Source organism: Theropithecus gelada, chromosome 11 (assembly GCF_003255815.1).
Source record: "Theropithecus gelada isolate Dixy chromosome 11, Tgel_1.0, whole genome shotgun sequence".
Taxonomy (NCBI): Eukaryota; Metazoa; Chordata; class Mammalia; order Primates; family Cercopithecidae; genus Theropithecus; species Theropithecus gelada.
In genome coordinates, this window is record NC_037679.1 from 5,464,596 (window position 1) to 5,488,727 (window position 24,132).

General features: G+C 40.1%; 1 protein-coding gene and 1 long non-coding RNA gene across 4 annotated transcripts; one reads left to right on the plus strand and one right to left on the minus strand.

The window, feature by feature from the left end:
• Positions 1 to 3,864: 3,864 nt before the first annotated feature.
• SLC38A2 (solute carrier family 38 member 2) lies at positions 3,865 to 18,538 on the minus strand. Of its 3 annotated transcripts, XM_025403673.1 has the most exons (16): positions 18,157 to 18,538; positions 16,824 to 17,024; positions 16,421 to 16,502; positions 16,157 to 16,272; positions 12,929 to 13,002; positions 12,732 to 12,824; positions 12,520 to 12,601; positions 10,758 to 10,840; positions 10,301 to 10,359; positions 10,047 to 10,214; positions 9,562 to 9,641; positions 9,364 to 9,464; positions 8,669 to 8,793; positions 8,136 to 8,280; positions 7,928 to 8,025; positions 3,865 to 6,850 (listed from the first exon to the last, which is right to left on the minus strand). In XM_025403673.1, exons 2-16 carry the CDS (start codon positions 16,937 to 16,939, stop codon positions 6,752 to 6,754), a joined length of 1,521 nt encoding a protein of 506 aa, XP_025259458.1. In that variant the 5' UTR covers positions 16,940 to 17,024; positions 18,157 to 18,538; the 3' UTR covers positions 3,865 to 6,751. The 3 variants fall into 3 exon arrangements, with proteins under 3 accessions (XP_025259458.1, XP_025259459.1, XP_025259460.1); XM_025403674.1 differs by lacking the exon at positions 16,157 to 16,272 and having other exon boundaries at positions 5,024 to 6,850; positions 18,157 to 18,496; XM_025403675.1 differs by lacking the exon at positions 16,157 to 16,272 and having other exon boundaries at positions 5,024 to 6,850; positions 16,421 to 17,024; positions 18,157 to 18,453.
• On the plus strand, positions 17,102 to 19,446 carry LOC112635502. The gene is made up of 2 exons (XR_003121924.1): positions 17,102 to 17,266; positions 18,984 to 19,446. It is a non-coding gene; the product is annotated as an uncharacterized LOC112635502 (long non-coding RNA).
• The last annotated feature ends 4,686 nt before the right edge of the window (positions 19,447 to 24,132 follow it).

The following is a 24,132-nucleotide window of genomic DNA, read 5'->3' on the forward strand; positions in this document are numbered from 1 at the left end:
CAATCTCTAATTCACAACACCATGAGAGGGACTTGGAAGATCTGTCAAATGGGATTGTATAAAGCTGCATGCAGTAAGGTGTACAATGTAAAACCGTCCTTCGCTATCTAATCCTCCTGATCCCCAGTATTATTTAGTAAAACTTGCACAATAATGCTTGGAGCTTTTACTGAGAATAGATTCTTTCTGGAGAAGCCAAGAGGCACTGAGATTTCTAAACATGGTGTAGAGAAAAAACAGAGACCACACATTTCATTTTCTGATTCACGAGGACTCCCACGAGGTAGCAGGTAATACTCACTGCTAAGATTTATTACAGGAAAGGATACAGAGTAACAGGAAAAATATATGAAACAGTGGAGTCTAGCTTTAATACAGGCTTTAATACCTTTCTTGTCCAAGATCACACAGGTGTGCTCTTTTTCTAGCAGTGAACTATGAGGACATGTGTGGATTGTCTCTGCTCAGGTAAGCCCAAATGGCTCAGGGATTCATGGTTTTTGGAAGGGTAGGGGGGTGGGGTGCTAGTTAACATAGGCATATCCAGCTGTGCAACCATCCTTGGCCACCCAAAATCAGGACCCCAACAATGAAACCATGTGCACATGATTAACCTTGGTGTTTGTGCAAAGCAACCTGACAAACCAGTTCAGCATGGTCCATTGCTCCAGGTGAATATAACAAAATCATCAGTCACTAACATAAAGAACCTTCTGAGGGCCACATTCCCAGGAGTTAGTCAAGGGTCACTCATGGTTCCCTTGAAGACATAGGAGGGAGCCACCAGACTTGCTGTGTTAACTCTTTCCTCACAATATGTAGGGGAGAACCAAATCTAGCTAGAATTTGAAAAAGGATTTCACTGCCACAAAATCACTTATGTGGTAGAGGTTAAAGATGGCTTTGCCACCTGGAGGCCGATCACACGTGAACTAAGAAAGCCTTCCTGTTGTGGGCCTCTGGTTGAAGGTAAGTGAGCTATATTATATCTTTTAAGTCAAAGTGTCTAATTTCATGGCACAAGCAGTATTTATCTTGCAAGCGTTTAGTAAATTCTTGCTTAAAAGTTGGAGCCTCACCTCCACTATACTATAAGAAACTGTAAGAAATCAAGGGTACGTTTATTCATTCAACAATTATATTGAGTACCTGTGTAGCATTTGCTAGATACTGTTCTGAGTGTTGGGGATTCATTTTTTTTTTTTTTTTTTTTTGAGATGAGTCTTGCTCTGTCACCCAGGCTGGAGTGCTGTGGTGCGATCTCAGCTCACTGCAAGCTCCACCTCCCAGGTTCATGCCATTCTCCTGCCTCAGGCTCCCAAGTAGCTGGGCCTACAGGCGCCGGCCACCACACCCAGCTAATTTTTTGTATTTTTAGTAGAGATGGGGTTTCACAGCGTTAGCCAGGATGTTCTCAATCTCCTGACCTTGTGATCCGCCCACCTCAGCCTCCCACAGTGCTGGGATTAGAGGCGTGAGCCCCTGTGCCTGGCTGTGTTGGGGATAAATTGATGAAATGATAGACAGATGTCTGTTCCTATGAAGCTTATAGTTCTTGTGGTGGGGAAGTCAGAAAAAATGTGATTTGAGGAAGCAATCAATCATTGAGTTGGGGCCAAGTCATAAAAGAAGGTTGGTGTCCTGCATGGAAGCCTAGAAAAAAGAAATTCAAAGAAAATAAATGTATCAATACCTCTGGACTGTTTCATTAAACATTTTGGTGGTTGCCTTCTTAGCTAGGGTTACCAACCATTCCCAGTTTGCCTGGGACTAACGGGGTTTTCAGGATGCAGGTCTTTCAGTGTTAAAACCATACAGTTGGTCCCAGTTTTCTAGCCTATTTCTAGTGCATGATCACTGTACCTCTCCTCTGAAAACTATTCTGTCCACCATTCGGGTAGGTCCTGGCAGCTGTTTGTACTGTGTTACCCTGCCCACCTAACTACATTTGAGATTAAGGTGGGATCTTGACCCATTCCTGACCGATTTGTTTATATTGAGAAATTGAACTGAAAACAAGAAGCTCAGAATCTAGTCGCATAGCTCTATAGTGAAATTTCACACACTTCTGTCATTGAGGTCTCTAAAACAAAGACAATTTTTGATTTTTGGAAGCTGTTTATCTTTTAATTCTCTGAGGCATCCCAATCTCTTAAGGAGTTCTCTCCATCTGACATTCTTGCTTAAATTAACTGGATTTTTTTGTTATCAGAAATTTGACTAAGCCAACTATCCAGGTGTATTTCTAAGTCAAGACAAACAGCTCTGGTTCTTTATTTAGAAATAGAAATGTTCCTGCAATATTCCTTAAGCTTAATGGAAATCTCTCTGGAATAGCCGGCTCCCTGGTTAGAGTACCGTATTTTTATATTCAGTGGACCTGTCAACCCACTTCCTTTCCTTCCTTACTCCCTGCTTTCCTTCACTCTTTTTTTTTTTTTTTTGACAGGGTTTCACTCTGTCACCCAGGCTAGAGTGCAATGGCATGATCACGGCTCACTGCAGCCTTGACCTCCCTGGGCTTCCAAGTGGCAGGGACTACAGGTGCATACCACCTGGCTAATTTTTGTATTTTTTTGTAGAGATGGGGTTTCACCATGTTGCCCAGGCTGGTCTCGAACTCCTGGGCTTCAGCAATCCACCCTCCTTGGCCTCCTAAATTGCTGGGATTAGAGGTATGAGTCACCATGCCTGGCCTTACCCAGTATATTTCTAATTGTAGATAAATAAATTTGCATTTCTGGTTCACTTTGGTAATTTTTTGTATTTTATTTGTTTTGTTTGAGACAAAGAGTTTCACTATGCTGTCCAGATTAGTCTCAAGCTCCTGGGCTCAAGTAATGCTATTGCCTAAGCCTCTGGAGTAGCTAGGACTACAGGTATGCCACCACGACCAGTTGGTATTATTTTTTTCTAAAAATTATCACATTTGAAAGTGTATGGATTTTGTTAGAACTCATCTGACACATAACCCTACCCTCTTTCCAATGAGCATGTTAGTTCCATAATGGTAGGTATTCAGTTAGAGCTTGCCTATGAATACATGAAAATTCCACAAGTCATTTTTCAATTGATTTGTTGCAAATTCTGCTGCCTTTCTTAATCCTTCTCATTTGACCATCATTAAGTTTCTTGGAGACGTTTCCTGACTTTGGAACTACCATCGAGCATACTTGGCTATCCCAAGGTGTGGTCTTTTCTGTTTCAGCTCTGTTCACAAGCCTCAAGCTTTTCAGACTTATCAGTAGGCCATACCTAAAGTAGCCTGTGTAGCTTAGTAACCTTCCCACTTCCACTGTCACTCAAGTAAAACCATGCTGTTACATACATCAGCTTGCCAATTAATTCCTCTTTTCCTGTGGCTTTTTCACCAAAGCTGAACATATCCCAACTTCTTTCTAGGCCACTTCATTGCTCCTGGAGTTTGTGCATCAGAATCACCCGAGTGACCTTCTTAAGTAAAACAAAAACCAGATCCTGGGCCACCCTACAGCTGGACCTTTGCAATCAGACAAATTAGGCACCTTTTAGAAAGCTGTGGTTTTAAAAGGCTCTCCAGTTGATTCTGATACATTATTGGCCTATTTATTTCCATCAGCAGGGCTGAGCCTGGGACCTTAAGATTGGCATCTTCCCCCAGGTCTCCAAGACTTTCCACTCCTTCTCACTTTGGAAACTTAGAATCTCTGGGAACCTAAAGTAAAATAAACTTTTTTTCCTGACCACTCTTTTGTTCGTCACAAACATATGGACACCTACTAGGTGCTAGGTACTGCAGTTGCAATGCAAATTGCATTAGACACTGCCTATCCCATTACCTGAAAAAAAAACAAACAACAAAAAAACAAAAACACTGCTACTTAAGATTAAGCATGTATTTATTTTAGTTCAGTTAAAACAAACATACATTGTTTCATTGAAACGGTGTAGCACTCTTTGCCAACAAGCCATACTAGAATTGTTGGTCTCTAACAGTACAGTAGGGATATTTACACTATATACACAAAGTTAATACACCCAGGTTCTCAAAGGTCTTCCATTACACTAGATCACACTTTATTTCATTACACTAGATCACATTTTGATTACTGCATTTTGAAAATTTATACCTTATTTAAATTTTAAATAAGAGATCTGAATTTGCACCAAGATTTCATGAAAAAATTTAATGTTGAGTTTATTGCAAATACAATTTAAACACTTTAGTGTTTGTACACAATTTGTCAATTTTTCAATATTCAATTTTCTGTACAGGTACTTTTGGGACAATTCTTATAGTTACATAATATGAATTCATCAAAATGCAGTTAAGAAACTTATAGGAATATATACACTTGAACCCAAGACCCAAACCTGACATTATATACAACCTATTTACAAATACATATGGACAGACAATATATGTACATAGATTATCATAAATATTGAAAAATAGGTTAGCTTTAATGGATTAATGTTGTTCTATAAATAACATTACAGTTGTAACTGAAACATCCACGGAAGACAGTAATGCAAAATGAGGTGACAAGACAGTGGTTTTAATACTGAAGACTGCTCATTAATGGGAATTCATTGTTTAGGAACCTCAAGGCAGACAAGATAGCTCCAAGAGAATCATGCATTGCAATTTTCCCTAGGCAGTTGATTTTGAACCTCAAATAACCAGATGATTGGAGGAGCTTCCTCACATTAATTTGTTGTAAAGAAAAGAATTTTTTTTTCCATTCCTTCCTGGTTGCCACAGTATCTTCTGTAGAAACAACTCTTGGTATTCCCTGGCAGGTCTTAGATACAAAGTCAGCAACTTATTCCAGGAGCTCATGCAAATGTGCCAATTCTTGGTCTCAACTAGAGGTGAGGTTCTGCATTCCAGTGGAGTGTCTAAAGCCCAATTAAATGAAAGCAGTGCTGTAGAATCTGTCTTCCCACTGCCTATTTGTAGATGGTCCCCAATTATTTTATCTTCATAGGAACAGACAAAAGTGGACCAATGGTTTCACCCAATGTAGCACTACAAGACGTCTTCCAGTTCCAAAAGGGTCCTTACACATGTATCTTGTTTGTTAATTTAGTCACATATAATACAAGAATGCGTAACGAAAACCACGTCTGCCACATTTCTGGCCCTTGCCCCAAACTCAACATTTTTAGTTCAAGGGCAAACCTTAGAGCCAGATGACCAATCGACAATTCCATTATTTGCTTCCCTCAACCACTTAATGGAATTATGTATATTAGATTTTAGACATTATGCCTGATGAGCAAAGTACCACGTTATTTTAATAATATATTCACCATACACTGTGACATACGATAAATGTGCTCTTAAAGCCAAGTTTCAAAGTAATTATTTTCACTTCTAACCAGGATTGAAATGGAAGGGTTGACATGCAGTTGGACCAAAACGACTAACACTCAGTTTGCACTGTTTTCCCTAGCTAACCATTTGTTGGATGTAAACAAGTAATTCTACGTTGTACAAGAATGAGATGACAGTCCAGTGCAAATGAGTTTTTATAAAGCTTACTGCATGAGAAACCCAGTGGCCTACACAAAGAGAACTTATATCTTACCAAACATAGGTGTACCCTGTGGATTAGACCTCTACTGTAGACAAAACATGAACACAACTAAGCCATACATTGTCAAGTAATTCACACTTCCAGTAGGTGAGCATTTTGAAAAAGTGTACTCTCTGGACACAATAATTTTGGCCTACTGCCATCAAATGCCCATTTTCCACTGCTGGAAGCAATGTCAAAAAAGGGCTGGCCCAAAAAAATACCCAGAGCTGTCAATACAACACTGGAGACAGATGCAACTGAATAAACCCTGTTTTACCCAATTGCACTATTTGGTACCTCAAAATTAGTTATTTTATTTCCCACAGAAATATCTGTATTATCTTCCATTCTAATAAGCTGAAGACACAAACATTTCAGTCTCAATGAACCAAATTGTTTGGGGACAGAGAAGAAAAGTGATGAACAGAGTTCATCTGATTTGGTATAGCAATAATCAATCAATCATCTTTTAAGTAATGGTGACATTTAAATGGAAAAAAACTACGCTCCTAATTCATGGTACAATTTTTCATTACATCATTTTCTCTAAAAATTATTTTGGGTAAAAAAGTATTTGGCTTATTATGCCTACAAAAAGGCAAATCATTTCATTATACTAATATTCATTTTAAAATACCAATGAAATTATTTTATGGAATTTATTGATAACTGCTTCTGAATAAAGTTCAAAAAAAGCAATTTTTTAAAAGTAAAAGAGTGCTTCTGAGGTCTTTAAGTATTTTTGGTACAAAAAATAATAGTGTTTTTCTCAATGGTTATTCAATACTTTGCTGTAAATTAAGAAGAATTATTTCTCACATCGAATGGTTCCATTAGGCACATTCAAGTAAAATCATAAAATATCCAAGTTAAACAATGACACAGCCAAGCATGTGGCTTGATAAAAGTTAAGAGTTCGTCCATTCTCTGGAATGGAATAAAATTGTCACTTCCCTTAACCCGAGACTCGTGGTTTTGTTGTTCATATCCATTTCTAACATACAGATAAGTTTCTTTAAAAAAAAAAAAAAAAAAAAAAGTTCACTTATTCTGCACTCAGAAGAACCAGCGAGGAATCTGCACTTCAAAAGGAAGTGAAACTGAAAATATTAGGTGAAATTTCATAGTAGTTGAGTTTACTCAACACTGGCATCAGATGCACTGAGTTTGAGTTTGAGTGGTGCCAATTAATGACCACCTCCAGGTGCATTGTGTACCCAATCCAAAACAATCAAGGCCATGCTTCCGGTCATCACCAGTATGCCACTTAACAGGAAGAACAAAGCCTGCAATGAGCATAGAGAAAATTGATCAGTAAGTAATAAAACATATATGCTAAACATTTCTTTTTCTACTTTTTGAAATGTGCTTTAATTACTAAAGTTTATCTACTGCATCATGTTCTACAGAATGAGTATTTAACTTGCTAAATATAAACTCCTAAGTGATCAGTAAGTTATCTGCAGTACAAAATAACTACCTTTGAGGCCTTCTGAACTTTTTCACTTTTTCATTCCTTTGTCTCAAGTGAAAAGGGAATTTTCTTGCTAAACAAACTGCTTCATATAGAGCTGGACTGGATTTTTTGCAATTTTTTAGAGCAAAAGTAAAGTCACAAAATCAAACCCAAAACATCCTAAAATGCAGCAGAAGTCAAAGCCAGAGGTCTTTCCAGGAAATACTAATTCCTAAATCCTACCCTTCAATACTGCCACTATGTAATTTAGAGTAAAACAAGATGACAGTTGTTGGTTTATAAACAATTCTAGTACTTTAATCACAGCAGAATGAAGGTGGAAAATAATGACTAAAAAGCAGTCTTTTCCCTAAATACCACCCACCAGGATTCTGGTAGTAGGAACCACATCATTTGTGGTTAGCACATCATTCTCTGTCACCAGCTGGTACTACATTTTAGAGTAGGTACGTAATATTAAACACTATGGAGAGATGGCCTCCCTGAGAGCTTCACTCTGAAGATGGTCAGTCTCATTCAACTAAACGCCCTTCCTTCTCTTTTATATATTCAATGCCCATTTAAGTCCCTGTCACACAGTAGGCAGTCCAATGAAAACTGGTTGAACAAATGTTGAAAGCTTAGTATCTCACACTAGTCTTCATCCCTATTCCTATCTCCAAAGTATCTAATAACTTTATTGCAATTAACTTAAGTATTTATTAGATGGCAAACTATCTTTCCCCTTCCCTCTGCAATCTTCCATCTGTGAAGTATACCATTACAGAAATGTGTACTGGAAACTTCAAAGTGAAACCACAACAAATAACAGCTACGAGAATAAAATTAAAATCAGTTAGAGAAATTTATATTACTACTGTTTCTATGGTGATAATCTTTCACTCACCCCAATCTTTTGTACAGATTTCATAGGTTCTTTCTTCACCAACTTGATATAGAAGGCAGAAGGAAGAATAAAAATTAACATAGCAGCTGCAGATGCACCTGTAAAAGAACATTTGTTTCTTGAGGATTTAATGAAACACTTGTCATTCATTCTTTAAATCTTAAAATCCCTGATGTTTGAATCAACTTTGATACTTTCTAAAACTTACCAATAAAACCAAAGATATCCCTAATAGTTGGGACAAAGATGACAAGTAAATTGGTAAATGCCAAGATAGACACTGTAATGAGACTATGACGCCACCAACTGAAATCTTTTGATGCACACAACAAGTGAGTTACAGAACTCCGGATCTGCAAAAATAAATAAATAAATAAAATGTATTTTAAAAATAATAGCAATATAAAATTTAAAAATCCAGCTTCAATGAATGAAAGGAATGCCCAAGTAACAAGGAATCTATCCAAAATAGTAACTATTTCTAAATAAAACTGTGCCTCTTTCTCTGCTGTTGCCTGAACATCTGAACACTTAAAAGATCATTTTATATCTTATGGTGAAAAAAAAGTCCCCAGGATATTTTGAAAATATACACTGTATTTTTTAAAAGTCCCTTCAAAACCACCACCAACTTAGTATTGTTCTACTGGTGTTTCCCTTCTTCCAGAAGATGAAAATCTCACAAATATTCACATGTTTAAAAACTCATTCCTACTGAAAGCAGAGCAAGTGATTACTTACTGGGAAAATAACTACTGGTACTGTCAGGGTCACAGCCACTAACACAGCCAGACGGACAATGAGAAGAAGAATATCAGTTCCCAAGATAGTAGAGTAGGTATGAAGCAATTCTGACTCAACATGTTCTACAGGGAAATACCAAAAAAACTCTGAGTGTCTGTTTTCATTGAAGACCAAGTAGAAAATTTAACAGCAAAATGTGCACCAGTTATTTGGCTACTCACAAAACGACTATAAACTAAGAGGCTAATAAGATTAGTTTGGAATTATGGTTAATGCAATTAAAGTAACATTGAAGGAAAATTTTTCTAAATACCACATAGAGATTTAACCACATGACTCCCATTAAAAGCAACAGGAGTTAAACAACTAAATCTCCTGGCTTGGCTTATAATTTGTGTTTGTGTTATACAGTCTGAAGGTGATGGGAGAGGAGACAGGCAAGATGAACTCAGAGGCTGGCATATCATACAAACATGCCATCAAATGATTAATGATGTTTTCAAACCTGGATTCTAGATATTACTGATTAAATACACTACAGAAAATTCTAAGTTCTAAACATAATTTCTCATCACAAATATGAAATATATTAAGACTATTTTTAAAGTAATGGAACTATACATAGAAAAGTAGCAGTTTCATTTCAATAAGCTTTTTTTTTTTTTTTTTTTGGTAAAGGAGGCATTATTTACCGTAAAATGTTAGGTATCCAAAGAGGGCAGCAAGCAGATACATGAGAAACATAGCAAAAAATGAAATCTTGGACACATTCATCATTCTTCTACGGCTGCGGCTATATAATTCAAAAGAAAATTCAAATGTGTATTTCAGCAGCAGTTACAGCAGTTGTCTAATATTTTCTCAAACTGATATAAAAATGAAATACTCACTCTTTCAGTTCTTCATAGATGGGAAGAATAGCAGGATGACAGACAAATGAAAAGGTCAGAATTGGCACAGCATAGACAGTCTGAAACAAAACGTAAAAACCTACTTAATCTGATGTAACGAACTCATGCTGTCATATTTCTGCAGCATATATTTTATGTAAACAATCTTAGAATCAAAGCCTAAAAGTTTCCTTTGTGTAATTAGCTTCCATTCCTCTAATCTGTTCATGAAGTATGATCAATATCCTCACTTCTGAATGTGTCAATTATTAGCACCATATGATTATCTCATTTTTCGATCTATTTTAAGATGTAAACCAAAACTTTCCTCACAGTCCTCAATAATTAGCTAATCACATGTTTTCTAAGAAGCACCTGTTATCCTCCTCCCTTTACCCTGGGAGTTATTTTTAAATTTCCAGTGAATAGCTTCCCTCTTTTCTTCCCTAAACTCTTCTTTTGAGAAAATAAGCATATTTAGTTACCTGTGAGTTGAAAATAAAATAGTGAGGTCTGCAAGAGTCATTTTCAGTCACGTTATGTGACAAATCAGGTACAAGAGCTGTTGGCTGTGTTAAGGTGGTGTTTATTGTTTCATTAATTATCAAAGCAGCTTCCACAGGACACGGAACCTGAAATTTCTTGCAAATGACCTAAAAATATATTATTTTGCATGTATTAAACTAAGTGACATGGTAGGGTTTACAAAAAATATTTTCTAAAGAAAAATCATACCCACCACAATCAGAAAGAACACCATACACAACAAGGAAAAGCCACTGGTATATCCCAAATATCCTAGAAGGGGGGTGGCAGGAATCAGTATTAGTTTAATGAAACAGATTTAAAGCAAATATATTTTCCCCACTGAATAACTCAATTCTGCTGGGAAGACTTTAGGCACTAAAGTATGGCTACAGTACTAAATTTCTAATTCTTATGATACTAAAATATAGAATTATTTAAATATACTTGTCATAACCCAAGCTAATAAAAACTATCATTTGCATTATTTCTTACAAAGTACAATATATAGTGTCAATTAAATATTTTGGCTCCTAAATGTTGCATGCTGTGAGTCCCAAAAGATACACCTTTCTAGGGCTTTTTCATTCTGACTAATTTCTATTAAGAGAAAGCCCAACTAACTGGTGAGAGGCTCATTTCAATTCTCTTTTAGAGATGAGTTTGCTCACCTAAATTTCTAAACAGCGACAAAGGAAGAATGAGTATCAATGACACCAACAGAACCAAATAGTCACCGTTCAGATACCACAATCTAAAGAAAACAGAAACAAGGTCAAAACAGTCACAAATATCCTCAGAATAATATATATTTCTTCTAACAGGACTCATTTTATAGAAATACCATAAAAACAAACACAAAAAAAGACATGTTTGGAAAAAGTTTCCCTTGTTCAAGATAGGAATAACTTTTTAACTTTGTGTGCTAGATGAATATTTACTCAGGTTAGAAGTTGGGTATGAAACAGTGTAACTTTTGTCCCACTACTTGCTCTGGGAAAGCTGCCAGCTGATTCATAACACAAAATGCTTCTCAAAGACTTGATACTAACGCAGGGAACAAAGCTGCTTTGTTAAGCCAGTAATCTTATCTTTAAGCACTTTCAGAAAAATTGTACACCAACTTTGGTACAGCTTTAGCATGTAATTTCTAATGCTGGAAACTAAAAAATTTTAAAACAAGTTTTTTTTCCAGACGTGTTACCAAATATACTTATTAAACATTTTAATGAGGAAAAGTTTTCATAAAATGCATAGGCAAACTGCCTCCTACCCCCACGAAAAATTATAAAACTCAGTCCCCCAAACCAGGACTTATTCCAGGTTATCAGAGTATATTGTGACATCTTGAACCACCTTTAACTCCAAAGACAGCCAAAAATATCCCTTTTGAACTTACAGAAAACATTATGTATGTCCCCTAAGCCTTTTCCTTTTTAGGTAAATCATGAATTGCACTCTCTTCTAAATCACTATTTTCAAATTCTAATTGCCTCATAAATTCTGTTCACTTCAGCAGTAAGTACTCTGTAGAACACTAATACTTAAAGATCAGCTTAAAAAATTAAATTTCTAAAGCCTCATCTTTGATAACGGCACTTCTCTATTTTGACATAATGAGCTGCACGTAGGGTGGGAAGTAAATTACCCTTCCCCATGTTTACTTTAGATAAAAACCTGTGAGTTCACTGGGATGAATAACTTTGCTAGAAGAAAATGGTTTCTATAGCATGCCCAAGCATTTTCTGGCACAGTATCCCTTATCCAAAATGTTGAGTATCCCTTATCCAAAATGCTTGGGACCAGAAGTGTTTTGGACTTTGGAGTATCTGCATATACATATTTGAAGTATCATGGAGATGGGACTGTAGTCTAAACACAAAATTCACTTATGTTTCCTATACACCTTCTTAAACCCACAGCCTAAAGGTGATTTTATGCAATATTTTAATTAATTTTGCACACCTGTCACGAGATCAGGTGTGAATTTTCCACTTGTAGCGTCATGTTGGCACTCAAAAAGTTTTGGATTTCAGATTAGGGATGTCCAACCTGTATTTTGCATTGAACAGATTAAGTCTTAAGAATTCCAAACTTACAAAAATAGGATGGATTAATTTTTAATGTAATTCAAAGCTTCAATCCTCACTTAGGACATATATTAAAAAGAGCTATAACTTCTTTAAGTATGAACACAAAGACAGAAAGCAAGTTCTAGAAAACCTGTTTTAGAAATTAAGATATCCAAAATTGTGGGGCTAGCTACTATCTTTTGGCCTTTCATTCTCCAAAATTCGAATCAGTTTACGGGTCAGTTTCAAAAGGAACATTTATGGATAACTAATAATCATTTTGTATACAACTTTGATAAAAATATATCCAACCACTTTTGACTATAATTGTTTCTTATGAGTAACCTTACTTAGCACTTACCCAGTGTTATCTTCAATGTCCATTAATGCCTGGATCACCAAAGGCAACTCATATTTCACTATGAAGAGGTAGCTTGACATAGCTAGAGGAAAACAAAATTATACCATTACAAGTGCAAAATGCGGCACGTGACACCAAAACGCATATGTCACCACTCTGTGCTATACAATGAGCATAAAGTCTACCCAAATTGTCTTTTGAAAAATTCTTACCTCCAATGTTCTGCATTGTAATTGATCCAGATGCTGCAAGCTTTCCAACTAATCCAAATGCCTTATATCCCAATTGTTCATATAATAAAGACCCTACAATTTGAAGAACACAGAAGCATGAAGCCAAGGATTTTAAAAGAGAAATAAAATCATGATAGGTATGCATTGTTTTAGAAAAATCAAGAATGCTATCATACCTCCTTCATTGGCAGTCTTTAAAAGGAGATGAACAGAATACAGGGAAAAGATCGACACAAACGTCAAGAGAATTCTGATGAGAGAAGGAAAAGGCACAGGGTTATAAATAAGCATGGCTATATTTAAAGACAACTCTTTCTGGTTGTTTAAATAACATTATGTGTGAAACTTGTCCTATTTGTGTCAAAATGCCCTGAAGAACTGGCATTTCCTCTCCTGCTAACTGGATTGTCAACATTGTCTCTTGCCTGGCAGTAAAAACTTGCATCATTTCTCAGGTGACAGTTCTACAGCATTGGTTAGGAACAAGGATGTCTACCCACTGAGCCAAACACAGCATGAGACACTGGAAAGCTCAACTTCCCAGTGGAGTTTGAAACTTGTACTTTGATTCTGGCACCACAATAATGAGCTGTATGCTTGCCACCTTTCTGCATTTCAATAGTTCCCTTTATCTGTAAAATATCAGTAATATCCGCTACTAAACCTAGCCCACAAGATTCTTGTGAAATTCAACTGAGACAGGTTTAGGAAAGGTTTTAAAACCACATGGACCGTATACATATAAACAGGAATGAGAGGCCAGGTGCAGTGGCTCATGCCTGTAATCCCAGCACTCTAGGAGGCTGGGGCAGGATGACTGCTTGAGGCCAGGAGTTCGAGACCAGCCTGGACAACATAACATAGGGAACACCCATCTCTACCAAAGGAAAAAAAAAAAGCCAGCTGTGGTGGTGTATACCTACAGTCTCAGCTACTCAGGCTGAGGTAGGGGGATCACTTGAGCCCAGCAGTTTGCCACTGCACTCAGCCTGGAGGACAAAATGAAATACTGTCTTTTTTTTAAAGAAAAAAAAAAAAAAAGGAAAAGAATGTAAGGGGGAAATGACACTAACATGATACTAACATTTTAAGAGTGAGGCACTACAAGCTTTACTAACAACTGGGCACAAATCAGAGAACTAACCATTGTAATGACATACTACATTGCACCCCATGGCAAGGAATACAGGCCCAGTATTGTCACAGTTAAAACAATGTCTGTGCTAGAATGAGTAGGGTATCAGCTTGACTGTCTAAGCCTTTCCTCCCTTGACCTTTTCACTTGGATTCAGCAAGAGAAAAAAAAAATAAGGTAACATAGAGTGACTAAAGGGACCCTAATGTCACCTTATTTTCCTTTAGGGTAAGGGTTCTCCCTCATTCCAGCTTTACTTTTCTTCCACCTAGGAGAGCCCAGAGATACAGACTAATTTTTAAAAGAAATTAAATAACAAAACAGGGAAACTCATAGAAAAACCCTGCAAAAGAGAAGAGTTGCATATTTTTTTATTCCGTGTGAGCAAATTGCACGTAGTACCATGTGAGGTGCTGACAAAGAAACTGATGTCTATTAGTTAAACAGAGGAAGTGGCTTTACACTACCATTCTAAATGCCAGAAGTTTTACAGGGCCTAGTCTGAGGTGACACTATCAACCTCACTTCTAACTGGAGAAAAGATGTCAATTTAATTAAAAACAAACCAAATTAAGTCCTTCCATGTCTTACACTGAAATGACGAGCGGTGAATAGACTTTGTAACCTTTGAGGTCGCTTTCAACCTTGAGATTGATTCTACTTAAAAAGGTTAGCTATAGAGTTGTTGAAGTGGACCGTGGCAGCCATGTGGTTTTTGGCCCATTTAACTCTATACCTCTAAATATAAAGTACATACTGATGAATAAAATCACACTTTAGCAATCTTATTTAGCTATTTAGTAAAATGGTAAATCAATGACATAAGCACCTATTAAAGTATAATTCCAAGAGTACAAGGGTTACATCAGAATTTGACCTTCACTTATGAAACAGAGGTGCCATTTAATCTCCTTTAAATTCTTACTTTAACTACACTGGCTGCACTCTAAAACTGCCTCGTTTTTATACCAAGCGCTAACAAGGATTTCAAATATTCAACAGTGATGCCATTCAGATTCTCCACTAAAAATTCCTGAAATTCTAGGATTCTATGTAAATCGCTGGTCCTTCACCTTAGTAAGGGTTCTCTCAAAAAGCCTCATCCTAATTGAAGCAAGCCAGAGTGAATCCTAGCATCTAGTACTCAAAGCCAGGCTTAACCTCAGTGTGGAATTTCACAAAGCAGAGATTTGCAAAGGTCTGCTTTTCTTTTCATGAACGTTCTATCGTGCTGGAGAAAATAACTTGAGTAGAAGGCACCAGTCAGCTAAGTAAAACATATCTGTCACAAAGGGACAATTCCATGCTATATACGTGTGGTTTCCTTATCTGTACAATGAAGGCATTAAGTTACACAATCCTTCACAGAAATTGCCTTAGCCAGGGGTCCACGGGAACTTAAACTTAAGGGCTATGACACAAACATCACTGAAAAATACATGCTTAAGACTGCATGTATTTTTGTTTTGTGCTTTTTCCCTGGAAATAAGATCCACATTTTTCCATCATATTCTCCAAGAGTCAGTGACGCAAAAATGGCTAAGACCCACTGCTCTGAAGTCTTCTGTACCTCCAAGAGTCTATCCAGGTATTTATGCTGGAAAGCACAGGAGTAATTAAGTCTAACTGTGCAACTGTGGGGGGAACCATTTAAAAACAAGTACTTAGTAAAATACTCATTTTTTTGCCACAGCATGTGGCAATCGAACAGGTCTGACAAAAGCAAACATTAAGAAAACATGTATGGATTGCTTTTCAGGGTCCAGAAAATTATGACTCCTTCGTCTTAAAACAAACATGTTCCAGGCTGGGTAAATACCACCACACCTTGTATGTTTACAGGAATTTTCTTTTCCTTATTCATGTAAGGGGCCACAGGTCCTTAAGAACTGTGTCAATTTACCAAACTGATTTGGAGCTTAATAGGATTTTCAGCTTCTCAAAATTTATACCTACCCTGGATTTAGCCATAGTTCTTTTTCAGTATCTACCATCTGTTACAATTTTGTTTTAACTATTCCTACTGACTTAGAAGACTTCTGGCTTAATTTGTCAGTTTTAAGGACTGCCCTATTTTCTTCTAGTTGGCTTTCTTAATATTGTGCAGTATGTAGCAGAATAAAGAGATTTTTGGGGTTTCTCATACTTTTAATTTTAAGCAAGTAACTTGAGTCAGCTACTGCAACTGTAAACTCAGTTTTCGGAGCCAAAATATGTTTTATCATAGTAACTGCCCTGCATGGCAGACTCACTACTTACACATACTTACATAAAAAGAGCAATTCCAGTATTAGCCATGGCATAAGAAAGCCCAAGGATTCCACTGCCCACAATCGCATTGCTCAGATTAAATACTGACATTCCAAAGGAAGTAGTACCTGGATGCTACATAGAGGGAAAACGATAACCAAACATATAACAATAATTAAATGGAGAAAACCAGGTTTGGGCAAGTTAGATTTGAATTCTAAAAGTAAAACTATTCTTTTACTCCATAAAGCCACTGACAGACAAATTATTATTTTTAACTTACAAATTCTGTTTCATACTTCTTCTTCCCCATATTCGATTCAAGTAAAAAGTTCTGGTTTTCAGGATCTACATCTGCATAATGGCTACAAAAAATACAGACATATATAATTGTAAACTGGATTGAAATATCTATCACTACACACAAGACTGCTTGAACATAAAATACCCCCCACCAGCATAGTTCTGATACAACACCTTTACTTAAAAGTATAAATATTAACTAGGAGTTGACTTTCACACGAGCTATCTTGTCATTACAACAAGATAATCGGATACTCTTCCAGAGATGACACACATTCTCTAAATGCTATAGCGAATTAAAGCAATGGAAGCAAATTCCTAGGTAACTCCCTGAACCCAACCCATGCAAGCCGTTTTTTCAGAAGTGTCACAACTTCTCCCACCTTTTCAGAGCAGCTTGCTTGGTGGGGTAGGAGTAGTTGAAGTCGCTGTTGGAACTGTAGCTGCTGCTGTCTTCATCCGGGGAAATATTGAACCGTCCCATTTCGGCCTTCTTCATGCTAAGCACTGGGAGGAATCGGATGCAGCTAGCAGCGCTGGGCTCCTTTTGTCCTTGGCGGTGGGTGCACCGGCCGCGAGTCAGCCTGCGAAAGTAGAGGCGGCGCGTCAGGACTGCAGCGCCCGCCCGCCGTGGTCAGGTGACGCCGCCGGGAGGCGCAGCGCGGCTGATTCATCCCAGGCCAGGCGAGTGGAAAAGTACCAGCCGCGCGCGAGGGGCGGGGGCGCGCCAAGGGGCGGAAAAGTACAGACGGCTGAGCCGCGGAGAACAAAGATGATTCCACCGCTGTGCTGCGGCCGCCGAGGCCCCCTACTCCGGCAGATTTCAGTATTTCACCCTCTCTATTGTCCCCAGTCGGAGTGGAGGGGGCGAAGAGGGCTCTGTTTTGCTTTTTCCCAGCCGCTGCAAACGTGCACAGGCACTCAGGGCACACATCCAGCCCCGACCCTGGCTCGTGTGCATGCAACCTAGGCGCATGGCTTCCCGTTTCTAGCATTTGGAACAGCAATGCTGCGTAATCTGTCCTTTACTGCCTGGAGTCCCCACACCGGGAAATGCCTCTGCCGCAGACAGCCTTCCCCAGAAGGAGGCGGAAAGGGCCGACACTACTCCTCTCTCGAGGGGGGCGAACGCCTGGGCCCCGGGAGCTGGGGGTTTATTTACACACGCGCGCGCCAGTGCCCTCAAGCACACCCGTCCACAAGCAGCTGGCCCGCGAGTGCTTCGCCCGCCCAGCCCCTCCTATGTCTGGAAAGCAAACTGATGCAATATTGATCGTCGATTGTCAGATGTTCTCAACTTGTCTTCCCCAATCTTGGCCTCTCCTATAATACATGCCCAAGCCCACCTCCGCCGCCCCCAGATTCCTGGTTCCCTGGACTTAATTTTTTTTTTTTTATTAAATGCAAATCAGTCACAAGACTTGCCGCAGCAGAGCCGCGGGCCAGGCTGGCTCCCCTCCCCCTAATGGGAAGATGCGGCTCCGCACCGGGCAGGCACGCGGCCCGGGCCCAGCGCCTACTCTCCTGCCCACGTCGCGGGCGCGACCCCCGCGCGGCGGGCCAGGATGGAAGGCTGGCCAGGCCAACCGACAACGCCCGCCTCGAAAGGAAACGGACCCCGCGGTCGCCTTCCCGCGCGGCCCCTCCCGGAAGCCCCTCCCCCACTCTCGCCCGGGTCCCGCGCCCTCCCCACAGACACCCCCCCGCACGCGTTACCTCGGTGGTCTCTGTTCTTGTACACCGGAAACCTCACGCAGACGTCTTCAGTGGGTTTCTCTCAGTCAAATACAAATCATAAAAAACAAACAAAAAATTTCCCCAAATCCAACAACAGGCAGGAAAAATAATTTTAATAAAAAAGGAAATGACAAATTGCCGCCCCAATCCTCCGGCGTCCGCCGTGTCAAAGGAAAGGCGCGAGTGTGCGGTAACGCGTGGTTGGGCTGCTGCTGCTGATAGCAGTACTGGAAAGGCGTTCACTAGGGCGGCGGCGTCGCGGGGCTCTGTAGCAGCCCTTTGAGCGGCGGGTTATAGCGGCACCCCGGGACGCGTCAGTGGGCGGGGCCGCGGCCTCCCGGGCGCCTTCTCTTTGTGTATCAACACCACCTGGGCCCCACCTCCGACCCGCCCAGCCCGAGGCCCCGCCTCCCTGCACCTCCCTCTGCGGCCCGCGCCTGCGGCCCAGCCCCGCCCGAGGGCGCCCCCAAGACTCTCCCGCAAAGCCAAAGCCCACTCTCTCCAGCTTCCTAGATAGTCTGGAAAGACCCTCAGATGCTGCCGCTGCCTATCCTTTTCAGCCCGGGTTGGTGCTCAACACATGCGGTTGTCTTTGAGGAGCCATCTCCTTAAAATTTTCTCCTGTCCGAATCACCAGCAGTCCTTGCTTTGGGGGCACATATCAAGGCTTTTCGGGGACACCATCCTCCCACCAAACACTTTCTTGATTGTTATTTTTGTGATTTACAATGAGGTTTTGTCTCACAAACTTGGGCCAAGGCAGCAACGTTGTCCTGATGGTTTGTTGTTGTTTCTTTTCCACCTAGACCTGCTTTCACTCTTCAAAACTAGCCCGAGGTCGGCTAGCAGCTCCTTTTCGGGATGACCTTTTTGTACGGCCATGGAAAACCAGACTAGCGGAAAGGCTACCTTTTGGCCAGCAAGCCAGACCCCTTAGAAGGAGGCCCCAGTGGGGAGCCCGGCGCTCCTAAGGTTGCTTGGGAGTCCCCAGTTTTCCATTCGCTGACACGTCGCTTCTCTTATCCCACCACCACCGCCCCCTGCAAGGGCACTGCCTTGTCTGAATGCGGGTCTGAGGCGCTTTCTGCAGAGCCTGGTCCTTTCCCTTCAATGGTGATGTGGTCTTGCTGAGCCAGGCAACTAGGGGGCCCCTTCCCTGTGGAGAAATTGGTGCTGCGGGAAAGGCAAGACTCACTCCCTTGCTGGAAACAAAGACCCCTTAGGAGAGAGAAATGTTCGTGGAATGAATGAATAAACAAGTTTGACCTACTGCTCTCTTCCTTATGGGGACGTGGGAGAAACTGGGCAGGGCACAAAGCAAAGGGCTGGGTGTGATCACAATTTTTGCTTTCACTATTTTACTGAGGAAATCTGTACAACTGCCTATTTCCGCCGCACATGAGGCTTCGGGTGCCCTCGCCTGCACCAGTGTTTATGATTGACAAGCGAGGGCCCGATTTCCCCCATCACACTCCTGTGTTCCCTACCCCAAACCTTCTACTCCGCTCAGGCCAGTCTTTTTTTTTTTTTTTTTTTTTTGAGACAGAGTTTCGCTCTTTTTTGCCCAGGCTGGAGTGCAATGGCGCGATCTCGGCTCACCGCAACCTCCGCCTCCCGGGTTCAAGTGATTCTCCTGCCTCAGCCTCCCGAGTAGCTGGGATTACAGGCATGTGCCACCACCCCGGCTAATTTTGTATTTTTAGTAGAGACGGGGTTTCTCCATGTTGGTCAGGCTGAAATAATAGCCATTCTTGCTTTGGTGGCCAACCTCCTCTCACCCCCTTAAATGCCGCTATCACACAAGGCTTAGCCTTTGAGCCGCAGGAAAGCACCCCGCATGCCCCGTAGCGTCCCTCCCTACTCTGCCCTCTTTTTGCAGGTACTATTTTCTAAAACAATATGGTGATGGACTTTTAAAAACCCATGCTGTCATGCACTCAAAATCATTCCAGACTATTTGTAGTATCATCTGCCCAAAGAGATTGTGAACTCCCCAAGGGCAGGTTTGGAATTTGACACACAATTAGGGCTGAAAAAACTATCTTCCTTCAACATACATTCCCCACTAAAATCAATCAACTCTTCTTGTCACAACAGTCTTGGTAGAGGTAGGTTAGAGAGGAGTCCCAGGAAGTTTCTTTAGATCAGGTTTCAACTGATAACAATCAAAAGGTCTTAAACCACTTTTTCATTCCAGATGAATCTCTGGTCGTTTCCTCTGCCCAGTTAGAGGTGCTAAGGAGGCCCTCAGGGTTGGTAGTTATGGGTGGCAAGTTGCACTATAAGTAAATCTTATGTCCTTTGGACTTTTTGGTGGTTTGTATTGCAACACATATTTAGGAGAAGCACAATACCTGTACATCTGAGGGCAAAGTGGTGGGAGGGGCAGGGGGGGCTGCAATAATGATCTGGTCTCTATGATCAGAACTTGAACAGTAAATGACAAAAAAAGAAGAGGGGGTAAACTTCCATGTTTTTATTGACAGTTTGATTTGTCTTTTCGAGGGCCAAACTGAGGCACGCCTGCTAACTCCATCAGGCTTCCAGCTGAGGCCTGATGTGCTCTGAGCAATTGCTGTTATGCTTTGGACTTGAATGCATTGGACACAGTGTCCTCATTCAACTTCTGGGAAACGATATTGCCAAATACCTATTGGTCATAATTTTGTTTGATTTCTAAGCTACTGTTCTAGAAGCGCAGCATTTTTTAAACTTTCAGAATGGGACCAAGTGGTGGATAGTGATGAATTCAGTGGATTACTACTAGCTTTTTATTTCCTTCAATGCAGTAGAACAGAATACTTTATAAAAAAAATCAGTATGCCATATGTACTATTATTCTGCAAATCTTTTATCTTGATTATGCGTGTATATATATATGTGTGTATATATGTACATATGTATATATTTGTGATTATCTGTGTGTTCATATATATGTGTGTGTGTGTATTATGAGTTGTGATGTAAAACAGGTCCCCAACCCCTGGGCAGCAGACTGGTACCAGTCTGAAGCCTGTTAGGAACTGGGCTGCACAGCAGGAGATGAGTGGCAATTGAGCAGCATTCGGCCTGATCAGGGGTGGCATTAGATTCTCATAGGGGCACAAACCCTATTGAGAACTGCACATGTGAGGGATCTAGGTTGCATACTTCTTATGAGAATCTAACTAATGCCTAATAATCTGAGTTGGGACAGTTTCATCCTGAAACCATCTCCAATTTTTTGTGGAAAAATTGTCTTCCACAAGACCGGTCGCTGGTGCCAAAAGGTTGGGGACTGCTGATGTAAAATGTATTTCTTGCTGCGGGTTGGGGTATCAAAGAATTTTGAAAGCTACTGAAAGTGAATTTTATTTCCTATCCTAAGACAGAAAAACTGTCACAAATATCAGTTATCAATTCTGGATTTTCAGGAATGCATTGTCAGGATACAGTGTTAGAACTATTTATTGAAGGTAGGTGGCTATCTTCTGTACAATTTTTTGACCACTATTTCCTGATAAAATAGAGTGGTTCTGTTTCCTGGAAGCTGTCATTGGTTGACATTTTCTACTTGTTGTTAAACAACTGGTTTTTAAGATGACCCTCAAAATTCTATTTATCCAGCACTACAATTTGCCAAAAATAGGCTTACACATAAAATTTGCTTCTATCTACCCTCCATTTCCACCTGTATAGTTTCATTCGCAGATTAGCTTCTATGGCTTTCTCTGATCTGGCCCAGTCTATATTTCCAATCTTATTTTCCATTATTCCTTGTGGTAGGCAGCTTCTAGGATAGGCCCCAATAAATCACCACCTACTGGTATTCATACATATTTGTAATCCCCTCTCCTTGAATATGGGCTGGACCTAGTGATGCACTTCTATCTGGCAAAAGTGATAGCATGTCACTTCTGAGGCTAGGTTACAAAAAGACAGGCCAGGCATGGTGGCTCATGCCTGTAATCCCAGCACTTTGGGAGGCTGAGGAAGGTGGATCACCTGAGGTCAGGAGTTGGAGACCAGCCTGACCAACATGACGAAACCCCGTCTCTACTAAAAATACAAAAATTAGCTAGACGTGGTGGTGCATGCCTGTAATCCCAGCTACTCGGGAGGCTGAGGCAGGAGAATGGCTCGAATCTAGGAGGCGGAGATTGTGGTGAGCAGAGATCACGCCATTGCACTCCAGCCTGGGCAACAATAGCGAAACTCTGTCTCAAAAGAAAGAAAAGACTGTGGCTTCTATCTTGTTCTCTTGTTCACTTCCTCTGGCTCTCTTCTTCATTTGCTTTGAAGGAAACAAGCTGCCATCTTGTGAGCTGTTCTATGGAGAGGCCTATATGTCAAGGAACAGATGTTTCTGGCAACTACCAGGTAGAACCTGTGGCCTGCCAACAGTCATTTGAGTAAGTGTGGAAGTAGATTCCGCCCATTTGAACCTTGAAATGAATGTAGTCCCAGCTAATACCTTAGCCAGAGGACCAGATAAGCTCAGCCCAGATTTTTGACCCACAGAAACAAGTGATAATAAATGTTTATTGTTTAAAGCCACTACAGTTTGGCACATTTTATTACTCAGCAATAGATAACCAATATATTCCCCTTCACATACCCTATGCTTTTGCCAATATATGTTGCTCAGTGTTCTCAATATAAACCGTTTTCCATTTAAACCATTTCTACTACTTGGAATGTTCTTCATACCTCCTCTTCCCTTCCACTATATATTTAAATTATATCTTTCCTTTGAAGCCCAGCTTAAATATCACAACTTGTATCAACTCCTCTTTATTTGGTGATCCCATTTGAAACTGATTTCACTTTACTTTCAACTTAGTGCCTCATAAATATCTTTTTTTTTTTTTTTTTTTGATGACACTTCTTTTTCTGTTGTCTACATACTAGATTTGATGTTAGTGTCTTTTCAGGGCAGTCTCTTGCTAATCACATCCAGTCTAGTTACTTGTAAAAATAAGGCACTTTTTGAATATGTAAATAAATTAAATACTTTTTTCTTTATAGTACTGATCACCACCTGAAATTATGTTAAATATGTTCATTTATTTACTTTTTTGTTGTTTGTCTCCCTCACTAGAACATAAGCGCACAAGGGCCAGGATTTAATCAGCTTTGATCACTGCTAGTTCCAGCACCTGAAGTATTGCCTGACAATACATTTGCTGAATGAATAAATGCAAGGTAAATAGTTTTGAGATTCTCAAGAACCAGGAGAAACCTCTTATATGTTATGTCTAAAGGGCATATATCCTATCCCTTACTTCCTAAAGCAGAACTCTTGATTTCTCTATCAAAACAATTTTTCCTCGAACCTTTCCAAGTTAGAATAACACCATGATTCATAAGGGAGCTCAGGCCCCAAACCAAGGAACCATCCTGAGTCCTCCTTTTCCTCAAATAACCAACCCATCAGCAAGTCATGAGGGCTCTGCCTCCACATATATTCAGAATTCTGTTACTTCTCACCATCTGCATTGCTCTGGCCCTAGTGGGACTATCATCTCTCTCAAGACATCTCCTGAATCATAGCCTAGCTCATGTGTGGGTTTCCATTCGTGGTGCTCACAGTCCATTCTCTACCTGTGAGTCATTTAGTAGCCATCTTGGTAATCAGATTGAAAAAACAGTACATAAAGGGTTTGGTACTATCCGCAGTTTTAGGCATCCACTGAGGGTCTTGAAACGTATCTCAAGCAGATAAGGGAGAACTACTGTATCTATATGCAGCTCCCTTCTTATCATTTAGATCTTATCTTAAATGTCACTGACTCAAAAAAATCTTCCTTGGCCATTCCAGCAAAAGTTGCTCCTTGCTGTCCTATTCCCCATTGTCCTATTTTATTTTTTAGTGCAATGTGTGAAAACACATTATTTGTTTGTTTGCTTATGATCTTCTGCAGCATTAACTCCATGAGGAAAAGACTGGTTTGGCTCATTATTAAATGAATCTTC

Excerpts from the sequence above, each read along its gene's own strand:
- SLC38A2 (XM_025403673.1), bottom strand. The coding sequence starts at position 16,939 with ATGAAGAAGGCCGAAATGGGACGGTTCAATATTTCCCCGGATGAAGAC. Across the intron at positions 9,465-9,561 it reads ATCTATGAAGAACTGAAAGA|CCGCAGCCGTAGAAGAATGA; the intron begins GTGAGTATTTCA and ends TGAATTATATAG. Across the intron at positions 8,281-8,668 it reads TACCAGTAGTTATTTTCCCA|ATCCGGAGTTCTGTAACTCA; the intron begins GTAAGTAATCAC and ends TTATTTTTGCAG.